Source organism: Aythya ferina (genome assembly GCF_964211825.1).
Source record: "Aythya ferina genome assembly, chromosome: 9".
In the NCBI taxonomy this organism is placed as follows: Eukaryota; Metazoa; Chordata; class Aves; order Anseriformes; family Anatidae; genus Aythya; species Aythya ferina.
The window spans coordinates 2,948,658-2,966,433 of NC_140305.1; the positions used below are offsets into that span (position 1 = coordinate 2,948,658).

The following is a 17,776-nucleotide window of genomic DNA, read 5'->3' on the forward strand; positions in this document are numbered from 1 at the left end:
ATGACTACGTACAAATCTCTTCTGTTTTTCTTCACATTGTTCATAATTAAAAACATGAATTCCATTCATATCTTTGTTAATGGCAGCAGATTTTTTTTCCTTCTGGGGAGGTATTGGGCAGTGCTGTGGCTGAAAGCCTGGACTGACAGGGTCTGTCACTGTCAGGTTTAGTTTCCTCAGTAGTAGAGTGGGGATAAAGATACTTGAATATTTTTGGAATGAGTTTAGCTAATGTCAAGTGCAATATAAAAAGTTACTACTAACTATTGTAGTTATGGTAATGATAAAAGCTACAGGTGAATTGCATTCAGTAGTTGTAAAGCTTTAGCTTTCAATGGAGTAGGCTAGTAATGGGAAATGTTATAAAGAATTGCTGGGCTGTGTTATGGCAGAAATAAAACCTGCCACTTTAAGTTGGAGCAATTATGTGAGAAAGTGCTGATTAAGGAATTGCAGTCATATAAGAGTGTATTAATAAGACAAACTGTTGGTGAAGGAGAAGTTAATTCAAAAATGGAGAATGACCAAAGACTTAAACAGTGGGTTTGTGTCCAAACACTGACTTCTGCAGTAGTGGGAATGCTATTTCTATCACTTTGGTACTTTAAAAATTTGGTTTGAGTCATTATCACATCTTTAGTGGTTGAAGAGGAAAGATTGCTTAAATTTATGGATGGAAAACACCTCACCTTCTGTGATTTCAGTGAAGTCACACATCTGAAATCCTTTGTATATAGGAAAGTTTGGTAAAAGATCCCAATTTTGTTGACAAATCCTTACAAGAGACATCCTAAATACTGATCCAAGTGTTATGTTATGTAGTGGAAGGGAATGGAGGAGATATAAGTAGGGAGCTGTTCCAGTGATTGCTGTGACTTGTACGTAACCTGTCATGTCTGCTGTTTGTCTTCTCCTGAAGTGACAGATCTCTTCCTTTGCAGAAAACCAGGCAGAAACAATCAAGTCAAATTGAACTTGAACCAAAACCTTGTTTGTAGACAATTCAAAGCATGAAAGTAAAATTATTTTAACACTTCAAACTGTTTGAAATTGATGCAAGTCTGTAAATAATAGTGGGGAGAATAGACAAAATCAATAATACCACTTGCATGATGGAAAGCTGCTGCTCTTGTATGACTTGAGGAATTGTTTCAATTTCTTGGAAACTACCTTTGATTTGCTATAATCTCCTACTACTCTGTTGGTGGAGAGAGGCTCAATTCACTTTAACAAATCTTTGCCTAGTAATTGTATTTCTGCTAAAAACATATGTAGTCTGTGTCTTAGACTTATATTTATGGTAGAATGTTTCATTTTTGTTTGATGGAAGCTTTCTGTTGAATATGTGGAAATCTGTGCAAATAACTTATTCTTATAAAATCAAAATCATAACTGATGGGAATAGTGTATGGGACAAAAAACCACCTCTGTCCAAATTCTGTTCAGCAGCCATGTATTTGTCTTATTCTTCACTGTAACAACTGCGGTGGTGTTGTATGTCACAAAACAACCCAGAAAAGGTCTTTACATATTTCTTTTTTACATTTTTGCCTTTCATTCTCTGTGTAAAGATTAAATTACTATTCAAATCAACAGATCACATCTATGCCACCTTTGACAGTGTGACAGCCACATGCAAGTTATTTCCTCGAAGCTTACATTTCATATTTTAGCTATCCACTACTGAGCATCAGCATTGGTATCCAGGTGTCTGTTGTAGTGCCCTGACCTCTGTTTCCTATTAGTACTAAGTGTAGTAGCTCTTACAGGACTTGGTGAAGGCTTGATACCACTTTTATAAAGAGAATTACAAGACATCTGATCCATGCTTTTAGGCTTTTTTAGTTTATTGCAGTACTGTGATCTAAACTTATCTTTTGCTGCATAACATGACGGGATTTTTATGCAATGTACAACTAGGATAGTTGGTTGCAGTATTTTTTCTGGCATTTGGCACCTTTTCTGGACATGAGTAAGCTAACCATTCCTTTTTGTCTTTTTAGGGATCTTTGTCGCCAGGATAAAGCATGTGAATATTACTTCAGCATAGATGCAGATGTTGTATTGACAAACCCGAAGACTTTAAAGTTACTGATAGAACAGAACAGGTGTAGTGTATCTCTTTACAGAATGCCTTCCAACTTGAAAAGATTCTCTGGGGCCCTTACAGTGAAAATAGGATCCTGTCTGTTCTTGTAACGTTAGATCCTCTTTGTTTACCTGTGCTATTTGATTGCCATGGCTCATAACAGGCTTGGAGGCCAACAATTCACAAAGCATTTTGTTCCTGTCAGGCAACAATTCCTGATGTGAATTTCAAATGCTTCAAAATTTGATCTAGAGAGAATGGTATGGTGTAAACAGGCTTTGTGAAATAAATCAATACTTTAAGGAATAACAATTTCAAAGTTGTTCAAGCAGTAGGCTTAAACCAACAATGAAAACAATACCAACAAAATAAGAAACCCACAAACCATAAACCAATAGTTTACTATTGGTGTTGCAGTAATATTATTTTAAAATCATAAATGTGATAAAATAGTAGAAATGTTTTATTGTAGATGAAGCATCTCTAATGACCAGTGTCTCCTTGTTTTAATATGATCTCTTAAGCTGTACTGAGCAGTGACTTAGCCAGTGGCAGCTTTTGGCAGCTTCACCTGGTGGAAGTGCTGTTTGCCATGCAGTGTGTAGCAGTGCGGCCAGCTGATATCCCTGCTGGCAGTCCCAGTGCTGCCTCACTGAGCCCCAGCCCAGTAGGAGACCCTGCTTATCTATATGCTGTCGCCATGGTACCCAGTCTGGGCACTTCTGCCAATTTGAAACTCCCCATGTTAGGTTGGTGGTGTTTGCTTCTTGGTAACAAATTTGGTATTTCTGGTATGTCACATACTTGGACTTGCCTATTTTGATTCAGTGTTAAATTTTGGGTAAGCTAATTTTCAACCTGGAATAACTTTGGTACCTGAAGTTTCACCCTTTTTTATTGTTTTTTTCTTGTCTCTGACATTGTGATGCTTTTTATATCACTGTGCTGTAAGTAGTATTTTTTTGATTATGGAAATTCAAATCACCTTTGGTTTATAGGAATTGTTGCTTCTGTTATACTGTTTTTTTTTTTATCTCTGGAATGTGAGAGCCTGAATGCTTTTTTTTATCTGGCTCAAGTTCAGAATAGCTGCTATAAGGTTTTACAGTCACTGGTGTTTTAACTATGTTCTTTTCTGAGGTGAGAAAAGCTGGTATATTTTGACATTGTTTACATATCACAGTTCATGTTTTCTAATTCAATGTCACTTTGCAGAAAGATAATTGCTCCACTTGTAACACGTCATGGGAAGCTTTGGTCCAATTTCTGGGGTGCTTTGAGCCCAGATGGCTACTATGCTCGGTCAGAAGATTATGTTGATATTGTCCAAGGGAAAAGAGTGTAAGTAATTATAAGCTAATTTTTAAAGTCAAGGTACCCATGTATGGTTGTTAGGAACATACTTTATATGACTTTTATACAATCTTATTTCTGTGTTATTTCTGAAGGATCTTAAGTTATTTGTATTGTTCAGCTTTTTGTATTTCATAGAAACTTTTATTTCTTTTTTTTCCAAGATCACATCTTGAAATTAAAAAAAGCAAACATGAGCTATTCATCATAGATATAATCATTACCAGTACCTGTCTGGTTATGCTGGTAGTGTATAATACAGAAAATAGCAAAACAAATAGCAAAAAACAACTGGATCCCAGGAATCTTAGTCAAAAATGATCTCTGCATTCATCATATGTCTTCATCTTTTTGAGGCAAATGCTTAATCAACAAGTGACAATGATTGCAACTTCCTTGTTCTGGTGTTTCTTCTTGTATAATGTCAAGTATATCCTACAGACCTCTTGAGAAACATTTTTCTGCTGTAGCCTTTTATGCTTGTCCTTACCCTAAATGAATATTATGTAAGGTCTTCCAAGCCTGACTTTCCCATGTGGTGATGTCTTTTTGTTGCCCTTGGAAGAACAAAAAGGTCTGAAACAGATTGCTTGAACAGAACTGGCTTGTTCTCAATAGCACTGAAAGATGTGCTCATGGTGCTGGGAGGCCTGGCCATGGGAGGGAGGGAATCTGCAAAGCATTCATTATAGCAGCACTGCTTTGTTGATATTGGCCCAACTCACATAAATATATGGCCTGCTGTGGTCAGTGGGTGTTTATGTGAGGGGGTCAGATGAGCTGTGTGAAGCCTTAGTACAGTCTTTCAACTCATTTAAAAATCTGTTTCAGAATTACTTTTTCCATCTGCCATTGTAGAATAATAGTATAATTTAAGAGTTTGCCTTAAATATGGAAACATGAAGTACATTTGTAGTTAAAAACTCTCTTCAGGGAACTTGACCTTATTTTTTATGAAAATAATTTGTAGAAATTGAATTACAGCCTACACTCACATTTGAGAAGTGACTTCTTGATGCACAGCTGTAATTCTTCAGATGTCTTGGGAATGTTTTAGCTTCATTGCCTTGAAACTTGCTTTGTCTTACCAGCAAATACAGAGATGCTGATTTACTAGAATAGACAACAAATCAGTCATAGAATATCCCAAGTTGGTAGGGACCTGTGAGGATTGAGTCCAACTCCTGAATTATTGTGAAACTAGTTATTTGCCTTTTTTTACAGAGGAGTATGGAATATTCCATATATGGCAAATGTATACTTGATTAAGGGACAAACCCTTAGATCAGAGATGAAAGAGAACTACTTCACACGTGATAAGTTGGATCCTGATATGGCTTTCTGCAGGAATGCCAGGGAAATGGTAATGTACATCTATAACGGCTTGCTTTAAATGCACACAGGCTTCTTTGTGTTATGCTATACTTGACCATTTCACTTAATCTTGGTTTTAAAATTTTTACTTCTAATTCAAAGTACTGGCCAATTTTTGTGACACAGAACATTTTAGGTGTATTTTTTTTAATTGTTGAGAAGAACAGATTAAAAGTTTTTCCAGTGGCAGTGCACTGACTATGTGGTAGTTTTGATTTATTTAAACATGCTAAAACTTCCTGTTGAGGTTAAAGACCTTCCTTGGTGGTGGAACCTCAACAGGAGGGAAGAAAGCTCAACTTCTCCGCTGTGCATGACTTCAAATTTATCAATGCGCACACCTTTACTATGCACATTTTGATAGAATGTGAAACTTCTAGAAGACTTAAGTTGGAATATTCTGCAATTTTATAAGTTAATACACTTTTAATCTAGTAATGGACAATAATATAAAAAAACAGATGTGGTATGGTAGGAATCTTCTTAGGGGATATGAATTACTCATTAATTTTTCTAGGTTTGATTAAAACTATCAGAAACTTGTTACTTCCAGTAAACTAATGAGAAACTTAACTTGTACTGTAAAAATGAGTATGTAAATCCACACTTCTACTGATATTTACACTAGTTTCAGCACAGAAATGATAAGAGCTAAACAAGACCTATTTCCAGACACTATAGCATTGAAAAATAATTCTGCTGAATTGAACAAGAAAAGTTGGCAAGTATTAATTTGTCCCCCCATAACAAGGCATGATTTCCTTTCTTTGTGCTGACTCCTCAACCTCCCCATCCAATTCTCTTGTATTCAAACCTTCTCAGCATCATTTATTGCAGACTTGTGCTTCCCATGCACTCATTCAACTAATCTGACTGTGGCTCATCAGGAAATTGCTTTTTCTTTCCTGGTCTGTGCTGTAAGATTGTTTGGTACATGCTTGTTTTTGTATTGCAGCAGATAAGAAGGGGCTGGTGGAAACAGCTTTGACTTGTATGTTAAGCTTTGCTTGGAGATGCATGTTGTCTGTAAAGGCATATCAGCTTTTGATCGAAGGCTGCTATTTCCCTATTGTAACTGTAGAAACCTAGTAGTACTTGGACAAAAAAAAGAAACTATATCAGAAAACTGATGTGATGATTCTCCTTCATTTTAGACTTTACAAAGGGAAAAAGACTCCCCTTCTTCGGAAACATTCCATATGCTCAGACCCCCAAAGGTGTTGATTTTTTTTATTTGTTAGTTCTTATTACATGCAGTGCTATTCTACCAAAGGAAGATCCTTTTCCTCTGTCCACTTACTCTTCACAGAATATCACTACAGCTTTCTCTTTAGTCTTGTAAGATTCCAATTTGCAACAGCACAGGTTCTTCACAACCAGCTTCAAATGACTTATGCTTGTTATTTCCCCAGGATTGTTTCTCAGTGCTCCTGGGGTCATGGCATGCTAAAGCAGTTTTCTAGCAGATAAAATTGATTCAGCAGGCCTAGGACGGAATAAAGCTAAAATTCCTGCCAGGTCAGCCAGGGTCCCTCCATGAACATAGGGTAGCTGTGAAATCAGTGTCGTTTTAAGCTGTTTTTCTTGAGCCAGATCTTCCTTATTCTCCCTGCTGCAGCTATTTTATGATTTGATAGGTGCCCAAAATAGGGCACGTATTTAACAATCATTATCGTTCTAACAATTTAACTCTTTTTCAGACAAAAACTTGAAAATAAAAATATCCAAGAAATAATAATATCCAAATGGGGATGTCTTTATTTATTGCAAATTTAGGTCACAAATGCTTCTGAAATGAGATTTAAGTCTGAAAAACAGTAAACTTAATGAATACTCAATTTCTTAAAATATTTTCTGCTACCATTGCTAATCAAGTTTTTAATAGTTTTTAATATCTTCTGTTAGCAGTTTGATAATAAAACTGTATTACCACACTTCATATTTTGTACATATTTTTCCAATGTTTACTAAGGGGATAATACTTGAAAGTGCTTAGTCGCTTTGCACCCTGATCTGAATATTCTTGTGCTGTATTTGCAAATACCTTTTTTTATTTCAGGCCAGTTCACCAGGATGATACAGTGAATACTCTGAAATAATGTTTCTTCTTTTGATTTCCATTAGGACTTTCTGTTAGCTTGTTCTCTTGGCTTTTAGTTAGAAACTAAAACTTAGATGTTGATTTTTTTTTCGTGTGAATATCTTCAGTTTGAGAACAGATACTTCTAGTGTGGCTGCTTAGGTTTTCTGGAAAACAATCTCTTGTCTGTTTTCTCCTTTCTGTATATTTTTGCACTATGAATAATATGTCTTTGTTTAACTGTCTTGAAAGATATATTCAATTCAATGCTTGTAAACAAGAAATCAAGTTTTTGATTAGAGTCAAGTATTTTGCTAAGATGGATGGTTTTGCTAATGATATTTTTTGTTTGGTGTAGGGTGTTTTCATGTACATCACCAACAGACATGAATTTGGAAGACTTATTTCCACAGCCAATTACAATACTTCCCACTATAACAATGACCTCTGGCAGATATTTGAAAATCCTGTGGTATGCATCTAATTATTGATTAAACACTTTTTTCAAATACTTTCAAATACAATGTATTATAAAGTACTTGGAACTTCAAGACTATGCAGAAAACGTGTGTATTGTGCACTAAATATTGGTTGTATATTTAGTGGTGTTCTCTACCACTCATTTGACAATATCAAAGTCCACTGATGACTGCAGTAAGGAGTTGGAGATATGGCCATGATGTAGGCTGTGGATTCATGATTTAGACATGATGAAATTCATTTCTTTTGTGGTTATAAGGAATTGTTTAATTGTTTCTCGTGCTTTCCATAGAGCACACGAACAGAGCACAAATGATTCTTTAGTAGATGAATTCTTAATGATTCTACAAATTAACAAATGATTCTTTAGTAGATTAATTCTTAATCTTTTAAAATTATTCTTGCCAGGACTGGAAGGAAACCTACATAAATCCCAACTATTCAAAGATCTTCACGGATAACATAGTAGAACAGGTGAGTATAACTATCATTAGACAAAGACTACTTGTCTTATTTTGGGGATTGACTGATAAGTTAGCATGGAAACAGCTATTATATGCCAATGCTTTGGTGTGCAGCAGAACAGTTTGTTTTGGATCACTACTAAATTTGTCAGTGAAAATTGAGATGCTAGAAGTCCAAAAAAAAAAATAATTTGCTAGATTGTTCAGATTAATGTAATTGTAGAAGTAATTGCCGTCTCTAGAATAAAATTGTAGCTTATTTGAGTAAGCTAGTACCACTAGCAAAAGACCTAATAAAATTTTTGTAAGAGATTGTTGTGGTTTTAGTATCTAGTAAAGTCAAGCTCTTACAGATGATTTTCTTGGGGTTTGCATTTCCCTATGGATTCTATAAGATCTGGTAACCATCAACCCAAGATGAAGCCTTTTGCTGGATACTAAGTATTTTTTTTCCTTCCTGTCTGTCTGCTTGCTTTCATGTAACTGGGCTGGACACAGTGCTTTTATGATGATAATTGTTTACTGGTGTTGGATGACTATTTTTGTGACAATTAGGCACAGTGTTTTAATAAACTTGGCTTCATTAAAAGCTGGGATAAATTGCTTTTGTATTTAAAAACGTTAAGTTTGAAACAGTTTTTCTTAATAGTTCTTATGTAAAAGACTCAGGCTATTAAATCAACCAAGACACAATATTTGGGTGCACTAGCGCAGCTGTTAAAGCTGAGTCACAACTTCTAAGGTAGCTCATAGCTTTTGCTTCATTCTGTGAAAATACACTTGTGGACCAAGACAAAACTTGATTATTTAAATAGATCTGAATTATGGCTCAGAAGAGAATGGCTGATATTCTTTAGTGACCAAAAAAGTGAAAGTGTTGGCATGAGCTGGTTTTACAGCTGAAAATAAAAAGGTAACTGTTGTAACTTAACTCCACTAAAAGAGATGAATGTAGATTTCATGTTTTCATAGCCATGTCCGGATGTTTTTTGGTTTCCTATATTTTCTGACACTGCCTGTGATGAATTGGTAGAAGAAATGGAACATTTTGGACAATGGTCTGGCGGAAAACACCAAGTAAGTATCAGCCTCTATAAACATTGAGAGTACATTTATAATAAGTCATAGTGTACTGCAATAAACTTTCCAACAAATGCTAATGACCCAAGACATCTGCTGCATGGTATAAAAATGCCTTGTTTTGTCTACTACGTAGCTTGTTGTTCAGTAGTTTGAGACATTCCTCAATTAGCCTTAAAGTAGCAAATTCAGACTTTAGGAGTACTGCAGCTGCTGTAGTAGTTATCCAAGGCTGATCTTTAACTGTTCAGAGAAGTTTTACTCATTCACCTCAAATCCTGATTTGTCAGACTTGCCCCCCTAAGTGGTTACCTACAGGTGTCATAAGATACTATTTGTATTTGCACCAGGTTCAAAGTATTCATAACTACTGCTTAAAGTAGTATTCATAAGTATTCATAACTACTGCTTAAATCCAAGTTCTAAAAACAAAGGTCTATCAATTTTGCAAATGCTTGGAAAGGAGATATGTTGCAGTCACAATTTTACTGCAGGTTGTAGCCTCTAGAAAGGCTTCTTAAAATGCTTTTATCTTAAAATTTTAGCATATTTAATTATAAGCATACTTAATCTTATTTAATCTTAAAATTATTTTAACATTTTTATCGTGACAGTTGAGGCCTGTGCTCTGATCTGATCTACATCTCAATAATTAAGAGTTTCACTAGGGAACTGATTTTATTTACAGGCAGCACATTTAGATGTGCTGCCTGTAAAGGCAGGTGTCCACTCACCTTCTAAAAACCATCCAGTTCTTGATCATTGATACTTCAGCAATTACTCACAGCAGTTAGCTGTGAGATTACTGTATGTTAAACTTACATATGCACTGCTCTGCAGAATCACGAATGCTTGTAGAAGTGCCAGAAGCATTCCATGCCCATATTTCAAGACTATTTATGGTGTTTTCATTAGGACAGCCGTATTTCTGGAGGTTATGAAAACGTCCCAACTGATGATATTCATATGAAGCAAATTGGACTGGATAATGAATGGCTGCATTTCATAAGAGAGTTCATTGCACCAGTGACACTAAAAGTGTTTGCTGGCTATTATACCAAGGTATGTGTTTAAAAGTATTGCAGATAATCTCTAAATGCAATTACTAATTCTAAGTATTTTAACAACTGTATCATATTTAGGTTGATCGGCACATTTACAAGCCACGTAGCAGTAATTATAGATGAATATTGTGTTGTTAACTCAGCTTTAAATGGAGAAACAAAAACAACAGCAACAAAAAACCTTATGTGTGACTTGGAAGTTTGCATGTTGAAGTCTGACTATATATTTTGTTTCAGGGATATGCTTTATTGAATTTTGTTGTAAAATACAGCCCTGACAGACAGCGGTCACTCAGACCTCATCACGACTCCTCTACGTTCACGATCAATATTGCACTCAACAAAGTAGGGGAGGATTTTCAAGTAAGTTGGCAACAAACTTACTGAATTTAAAAAAAGTCATTCTTGGAGTTGTCTAATATTGTTTTCAAACTAGAGCCCAAATGGATATACTGAAAAGCTGTGTCGAAGGGGAAAAGATATGCAATGCAAGCAGAGAGATTTTATTTCCTGGTGGTTTTGATAAGAATCAATTTTTCTCTATTGCAGGATCTGTGCCTGTTAATGCACTAAAGTTGAGTTGGTCAAAATGGCTTTAGATGATGGAGGAAAGGAGTTGAGGAAAAAGTTTGGAGATATTCACTTTTAACATTTCTGAAACAATTAATGTAGTGAAATACAATTTTTTTTCCATTTTTTAAATACTACCAAGTTCTCTTAAATGGCTTTTCTTTACAGTTTTTTGTTTTTAAAAATTTCTTTAGGCCAGACACAAAACCGAAACTTTCACTAAGGACAAAGTAGTACAGTTGTACTACTTTCTCTTTTTGCCCTAAGATAAATTTTTTGCTGTGATACTTATTCAAATGAAACAGCCCTCAGGAAATGGAGACAAACAGGGTAGTAACAGTAACATCCAGCTTTGACTGGTAGAGAAACTTAACCCTCTTTTTTATAAGGCCATGTCCTGTATTATTTGTACTTGCACTTAACATCCATATATATGTTTCTCAAATTTATTCCTTTAGAAAATATTGCTTCAGCTTGAAACCAACAGCTAGACTAATTTAATTAGCATTGTTTACATGATGTCATGGATAGAGATGCAGTTCTAGAACAGGGCCTATGAACATTGGTTTGCTATTCTCTGCATCATTTGCAGTAATGTTACTGAAAATCTGTTTCTCGGAGGTGCTGACTGAATGAGTTGTTATCCAGGGAATGCTAAAGTAAGGGGAAGTCTAAATTATTGCTAAAGCTTGCCTGTTATGAGTTGCTCAGAAGACAGTAATTTGAACAATAGTATGCATAGTTTAAACAAAACTTACCGTAACAGCCTATTATTATCATTTTAAATTGTGGATAAATATTTATCATAAGTGTGGTGTTTTTTGTTTTTTTTGCTACAGGGAGGTGGATGTAAATTTCTTAGGTACAACTGCTCCATTGAGTCACCCAGGAAAGGATGGAGCTTCATGCACCCAGGAAGACTTACTCATTTACATGAAGGACTTCCTATCTTGAATGGCACAAGATACATTGCAGTATCGTTTATTGACCCATAATTTTATTTTGCCCTCTTCAACACCAGTGTTTGATTCTTTACCTAAACATTTATTTATAGTTTTCTTCTGGAAGAAGGTGATACAAGAAATTAAGTTACTGTTCCTAGACAGCAGGGTTACTTTGGGCTAAAGAACAAAAAAAGTTTTTAAATTTCTCAGTATCTGCTCTGAGCCTTGAGTCACAAAGTAAACACGTCCTGCTTATCTTTCCATTTTGCTGTCTTAAAGAGTAGGTAAGGAGGAAAAATGGAAAATCATTTTACAATGAATCTTTCTATTTTGGGAAAAATCCTAGATGCAAAATTATCTGAAACTTATTGTGGTTTTTATTCAAGTGACACATTTAAAATCGTGTAGTGTGTATATTTGGTACCAACTAATTAAAAAGCACAGCCTAAAAACAAAGTGAATGTCATGCATTTATTGGGGTTAAGCAATAATTCCGGAGATGGGTGTATATATTTAAGGGAAAACATCTCAGTAGCCTGTTTTCTTAATTCACTTAAAGATACACATTTCAGTATTTTAGGGGAAAAAAAAGGCAGAGATGGAGTAATGATTAAATAATTCAGCTAAGAAAAATGTTTTTATCATTTGTTTTAAGAACTCAATGTGTTAAAATTACTTCTCTTCACCAAGTGACCTTCACTTAAAATAGTTATTTTTCTAAGTATGTAATTGAACCCAACTGATGCTAGAAATTTGGTGTTTATTTTCAGTGATGGTAAATTTTAATAGCAGGATCTTTTATAAAGACAATTTTCTACTTGTATTTAAAGTTACTTGAATTTTGTATCAGGAAAAAATTGTGGAAGTCCCTTTTAAACCTAAGGGTCTTAACTTGCTGTTTATTTTAAAGAAATACATTTAAAATATTCCTACTGTATCTACTGTTTGTAATTTAAAGAAACTTGAAGCAAACTATCTCAAAGTCTACCGTGCCAAAATGCACATCTTGGAAAATCTTGTGAAAAATAAAGGGTAATTTTAAATTAATGTAACACCTTGTGGTTTTATTCAAGTGGGTGGCTGAGCTCTGCCACACCTGCTCTCACTCCCCCTCCTCAAAGAGGAATAGGGAGAAAATGCAATGAAAAGGGCTCAAAGGTTAAGGTAAGGACAAGGAGATCATGCAGTAATTATCATGACAGGCAAAACAGACTCAGTATAGGGAGATAGTAATAAGCAATAAGTCTTACTAACACACTAGAGAAGTGAGAAACAAAGGAAAGAAACCAAAAATGCTTTTGCCTCCATCCACCTTCTTCCACCTCCTCCCCTAGAGGCACAGGGGGAACGGAGGAACAGAGGTTATGGTCAGTCTATAGCTCTCCTTCTCTGATGCTCCTTCTCAGTCACTCTTATCTCCTGTGTTGTGGGGTCCCTCCCATGGGATATAGTCCTTGATGAACTGATCTGGTTTGGGCTTCCCACAGGCAGCAGCTCTTCAAGCACTGCTGCAGATATGGGTCTGTACCACAGGGTCCATCTTTCAGGAGCAAGCTGCTCCAACCTGGATCCCCTATAGGCAGCAGCTCCTGCCAGGTCCCCTGCTCCTGCATGGTCTCCTCTCCACTGGCTACAGGTCCAGCCTGGAATCTGCTCCACAGGCTGCAGTCTCCATTGGTTCAGGTCCACCTGCTCCACTGTGGGTACTCCATGGGCTGCAGGGGGGCAGCCTGCTTCACCATGGTCCTTACCACAGGCTGCAGGGGACTTCTGCTCTGGCACCTGGAGCACCTCTTCCCCCTCCTTCTTCACTGACCTTGGCACCTGCAAGGCTGTTCCTCACTTGTCTCACTCTCCCAGCTGCTGTGTGGTGCAGTGTTTTTTTTTTTTTTTTTTCCTGTGTTAAATGCGTTCTCACAGAGGTGCAAAACAACATCACTTGCTGTTGACAGCTCTGGTCAGCAGTGGGGCCCTTATCAAACATGGGGCAGCTTCTAGATCCTTCTCACAGAAGCCACTCCTGCTACCCAAGCCTTGCCATGTAAACCCACTACACACCTTTTGCTTGAATGTATTAGGGTTTTTTGCATATTGTCTTTATTCTTACAGAAGTTAAATTTGTTTTTCAATGAGTTCTAGATGCACTTAGATTGCTAGAAGCTTCCCAAGATGGTGCTGGTTTTCAGCTTATTTGCTTTGTTACTGTCGAAGTTATTTCTCTTGTGAGTTGGCACCTATGAACCAAATATTGCGTTACACTTTCAGAACAACCCCAGCAGGATGCATGTTTCTTGTCTCTGCCCAACTTTCCTTCATTTTTAGTAGAGAGGCTTTGGATCTAAATAGTAAATCACTTTTTACCTGCTGAAGAAGCTTCATATCAAGTTCTACTAAATGGAAGTTCTACTTGGAGCTGAGAGGATGGGGAGCGAAGTTCAAAGACTATATTACGCCAAATAAGCATGTTTATTTCCATACCAGGTTGTTTTGAAGAGTAGGTTGTAACCATACCTCGTCCCACTGAAGCAAATGCATCAAAAAGTAATAACTTTGATAATACACAAGTGAGCTGGCTTGAAAAAAGCTGTTTTCCCACAGGAAACTTTGCTTTCATTTCCCATACATTTCCCAACCCTTCTCCATTTCAGGATAATAATCAGAGGTTGACAAATATATCCCCCAACTTTGTTTCCAGACGCAAAACACATCTTAGTGAGCGTCTGTGGATATATAGCCTGTGCTTGGGCAAATACTACAGACCACAAAATCTTAACGAGTTTGAAATGAAAGCAGCCTGTGTTAATTGCTTTTTTTTCCTGAGCATTTGCCTGCAGTCTGTTAGACTAACTCAGAACGGAGTAGTGTTATTTAACACTGGATCAGTTAAAGACAGTTTAATTCTAAATGGAGTTTTCTTGAAAAGCTGCAACTACAACAATAAAAAAGACAATCCTTTAACACAAAACATGGAAAGATTTTAAAGTGTTCTTTCATGACTTGTTTTATGTATTTCATACTACTCAGTCACATTAGATTTTTTTTCTGCCTTTTTCCCCCCACAACATAAATATTTGTGCTTACTGTTAAATTTGTTTTCATCTATTAATCTTATTGCAGATGTAATGCTTTATTTAATGTATTGCACACTCACTGGAAGAGATGTGTATACCCATGCTCATGTTACTAAAAAAAAAAATATTTTTTAAAAAGTTCTTGACAAGGTTGTCCACTTGCTTGAATTGTACAGAATTGTCTAAAATCAATTCTTGAGAACTAACAGATACCAGGAAATAAGGTCTTAATTGTTCACCTGAATTCATTCTGAAAGCTTTGCTACACTGCTATTATGTCAGTGCACTAGCTCCAACTGTCACTGTTCAGAAACTATTTTTAACTTTCATTAATTTTAAAAGCAGTTTTAAAAGGCTTTTCAGTCCCCTAACAGTGTGTGTTTTGAGACATGCATACATGTATGTGCCTCAGAAAGAAAGCAGTAACTTTAATCCCAGAAGTGTATGAGAGACCTTGGGAGTACAGGGACATGAAGGTGCTCTGCAACAGATGAGACATTTGTGAAGTACCTGTTTTGTTTTGCTTTTGCTGGCTTTATTTTTCATTTTCACTGTGAAGTACTTGAATTTAAGATTATGATGTGGGGAAGAGGTGGTAGAAGGGGGTATATGGATAAAGAGGATTTCTTAACTACTTTAACTGAAAGGATATAGATTGCCTTCATATTTGTGAGACTGCTACTTCTAAATAACATTCAGAATACTTAGTAATACTTTCACACTTTTAATCTTTTACATCACTTACAACGAGGAATATTTGTCACTTTTTTTCCCCAAAGTATTGCTGCTCCACTCTTACTGTGAACTGATAAGAATAAGACTGACAAGACCAAAAGAAAGATGGATTTTCAGTAAGGCAATAATAGTCAAATTGATTGTGCCTTTTCCATGTCTTTTCTCCAGTTTACAGTATTCATGGAATAAATGTTGATTCAAAGCAGAGCTTCCACAACAGCTTTCTTTTCAATGTGTAGGAAATAAGGAGATAAAGATACTTGGAGAACTCTAGAAAACCCCCCTTAATGAGTAATTCTGGATCTAATGAAGCAGACTGTCTTGTTCAACAGTAATGGAGAAACTTGTAACACTATCAATTTTCAAAATCCTGAATACAAATCAAACATTATACACAATTGGAAAGAAATGCTTCTCTTGTCTTAATTGAAACCTTTTATTTGTTACCTGTATTCTTTTTTTTTTTTTTCTTCTGTCTTCTGTAGTTATATTCCCATTTGATATAGGTTTTAACATCTGCGTAAATACATCCCACTTACAGATTGATGTCTATCTTTTAGTGATTCCTGGGAGGGGGAAATGAGGAGGTGATGAGTCAGTGCTCAGGAAACCTCAAAATTCTTCCCAGAGAACTGCAGCATTGGCACAGCTGCACAGCATGATCCTTGACCATAAGCTAGCACAAGGAGACCTGAGAAGCAGTTGATTTCTTGATATGCTTCTAAGGCTGCTATGTGTAGAGAGTTGATTGTTGGTTGCTTTCTCCCTCACTAATTTATTGCTTTTGGAAAGTTGGGGCAGAAAGGGTTAAGTATAAGCTACTAAAAGCTAATTTTAACACTTAGAAGAATTTGGAGTAGTGGTGAATGCAGTGAGTGGGTGCACAACGCAATGCTGAAATTCTGGCACAGCCAACGTAGAGACTAATCTCTGAGACGCTTCTGCAAGCTCAAGGGATCATGAGATATATAAAGCAAGTTGGTCATTCTTTAAAACACGCACCACATAAAGTGGGGCAGGCAGTCAAGGTCCTAATACCTAAAACATTCTGCCTTAAAATTTCCAGATTCATATTGCCTCAGACTTTGCTGTGCCACCATGAATTATAATAGAGATCTTGATAGCATTACTTGCAACAAGAGAAAATTCTTACTTGTACTTGCGCAGCAGTATGCTTTAATGTGTATGAGTGTTTTGGCCACACGAGCTAGGAACTCTTGGTTCTCTTTGCCTGTGCCCTCATCACTCTTTTATTTATTTATTTATTTTTTCAGTTTATAGAGCCAGTGGAATGAGATGGACAGAGTGAGCCACTGTGAATGCCGTTCCCCTGGTGCTGCAGATGAGCCTTCTGTCCTGCCCTGTCATGTGGTTGGTGGAGCAGGTAACCACTGAGCTGCTTCACTGCCGTGGTATGTGTTTAGTGAGGATTTTTAGTCTTCACCTCATGATCTGTCAGTCCACGTGAATGTACACAAATCCATGCTTGATCTCTTCCGAAGCCTGGCTGTATCTCAGTCTTGTTCAACAAAGGGGATGTTTTTCATTGTGCTTCTCAAACTTGGAAAAAGGGATTTCCCACGTTCTGAAAGCTAGGGAGCACAGGGAAGCACGCAGCCAAGACTTGATTTTATGTAAATAAACTGACATAAAGGAACTTTCCAGGAACTTGATCCACATTAAAAGAAATTCTAAAGGAGAAGTAGGAAAACAAGATACAAGCTGAACACAGAGGTGAGAGAAATGCTGTGCATTTTGCATCGATAGGCAGACATAACCTACCTGAAGCTGGAAAACGCAGATGTGGAAGGCTGAATAGAGATACCAGTGTGTTTCCAAAATAGCTCTGCAGGTATTCTTGAAATGTTGCTTAAGCAAATAAATGGTTCTATTCTTGCCAAGTTGGTCCCATTCTTATTTACTTTTAGTCTGAAAGGAACAAAAAGGACATTATAAAGCTACAGCACCATTCAAATGTTGGGAAACAGAAGCTCTTTTTTTGGAAAAAAAAATAAAATAAAATTATATTGCAGAGGAAAGGGAAACTTTACAGCCATTAAGATGTCAAAGCTACTCCCTGCATGGAGTATTTTATGACCAGAACCCTGAGGAGGCACTTCAGGAATATTGTCCAAATACCACACCCTGAAGGCCTATTTTTATTTTTGTGTGGATTTAGCATTCTTTAAAAATAATTCTTAAAAAAGATCAGGAAGTAGCTACAGACATGCTTCCTGAAGGGTCCTCTCTTCATGGACAACCAAAAATATGAGTTAGCATAAAGCATAGGTATTTGACCATGTGGCTGGACTTGCAGCCTTGTGATCATTTCTCAGCCAGGAAGCTCCCTGGGCATGCTACTGCATGTGGCACTGCTGCCTAATGGGGCTCGGGCCTGGCATTAAAACTCCATGACAAGTAAGTTATTCTAGGCTAACAGTTTAAAGACAAATAGAGAAATCTGTTTTTGAA

At 36.5% G+C, this 17,776-nt stretch overlaps 1 protein-coding gene and 2 long non-coding RNA genes across 5 annotated transcripts in view; 1 reads left to right on the forward strand and 2 right to left on the reverse strand.

The window, feature by feature from the left end:
• Nucleotides 1-12,550, forward strand: part of PLOD2 (procollagen-lysine,2-oxoglutarate 5-dioxygenase 2) — a 49,249-nt gene extending 36,699 nt beyond the window's left edge. The window contains exons 11-20 of one of the 3 annotated variants that reach the window (XM_084528717.1): nt 2,004-2,108; nt 3,305-3,430; nt 4,667-4,805; nt 5,971-6,033; nt 7,255-7,368; nt 7,785-7,850; nt 8,813-8,917; nt 9,836-9,982; nt 10,222-10,347; nt 11,394-12,550. In XM_084528717.1, coding sequence (XP_084384843.1) covers nt 2,004-2,108; nt 3,305-3,430; nt 4,667-4,805; nt 5,971-6,033; nt 7,255-7,368; nt 7,785-7,850; nt 8,813-8,917; nt 9,836-9,982; nt 10,222-10,347; nt 11,394-11,549 — 1,147 coding nt within the window. In that variant the 3' untranslated portion in view covers nt 11,550-12,550. The remainder of the gene's footprint in view (nt 1-2,003; nt 2,109-3,304; nt 3,431-4,666; nt 4,806-5,970; nt 6,034-7,254; nt 7,369-7,784; nt 7,851-8,812; nt 8,918-9,835; nt 9,983-10,221; nt 10,348-11,393) is intronic. The other 2 variants (XM_084528719.1, XM_084528718.1) reach the window with 2 other exon arrangements.
• Nucleotides 1-17,776, reverse strand: part of LOC311441775 — a 333,528-nt gene that overhangs the window by 65,998 nt on the left and 249,754 nt on the right. The gene's annotated exons all lie outside the window — the stretch shown is intronic.
• Nucleotides 11,901-17,223, reverse strand: LOC311441078. The gene is made up of 2 exons (XR_014695784.1): nt 17,087-17,223; nt 11,901-16,995 (listed from the first exon to the last, which is right to left on the reverse strand). It is a non-coding gene; the product is annotated as an uncharacterized lncRNA (long non-coding RNA).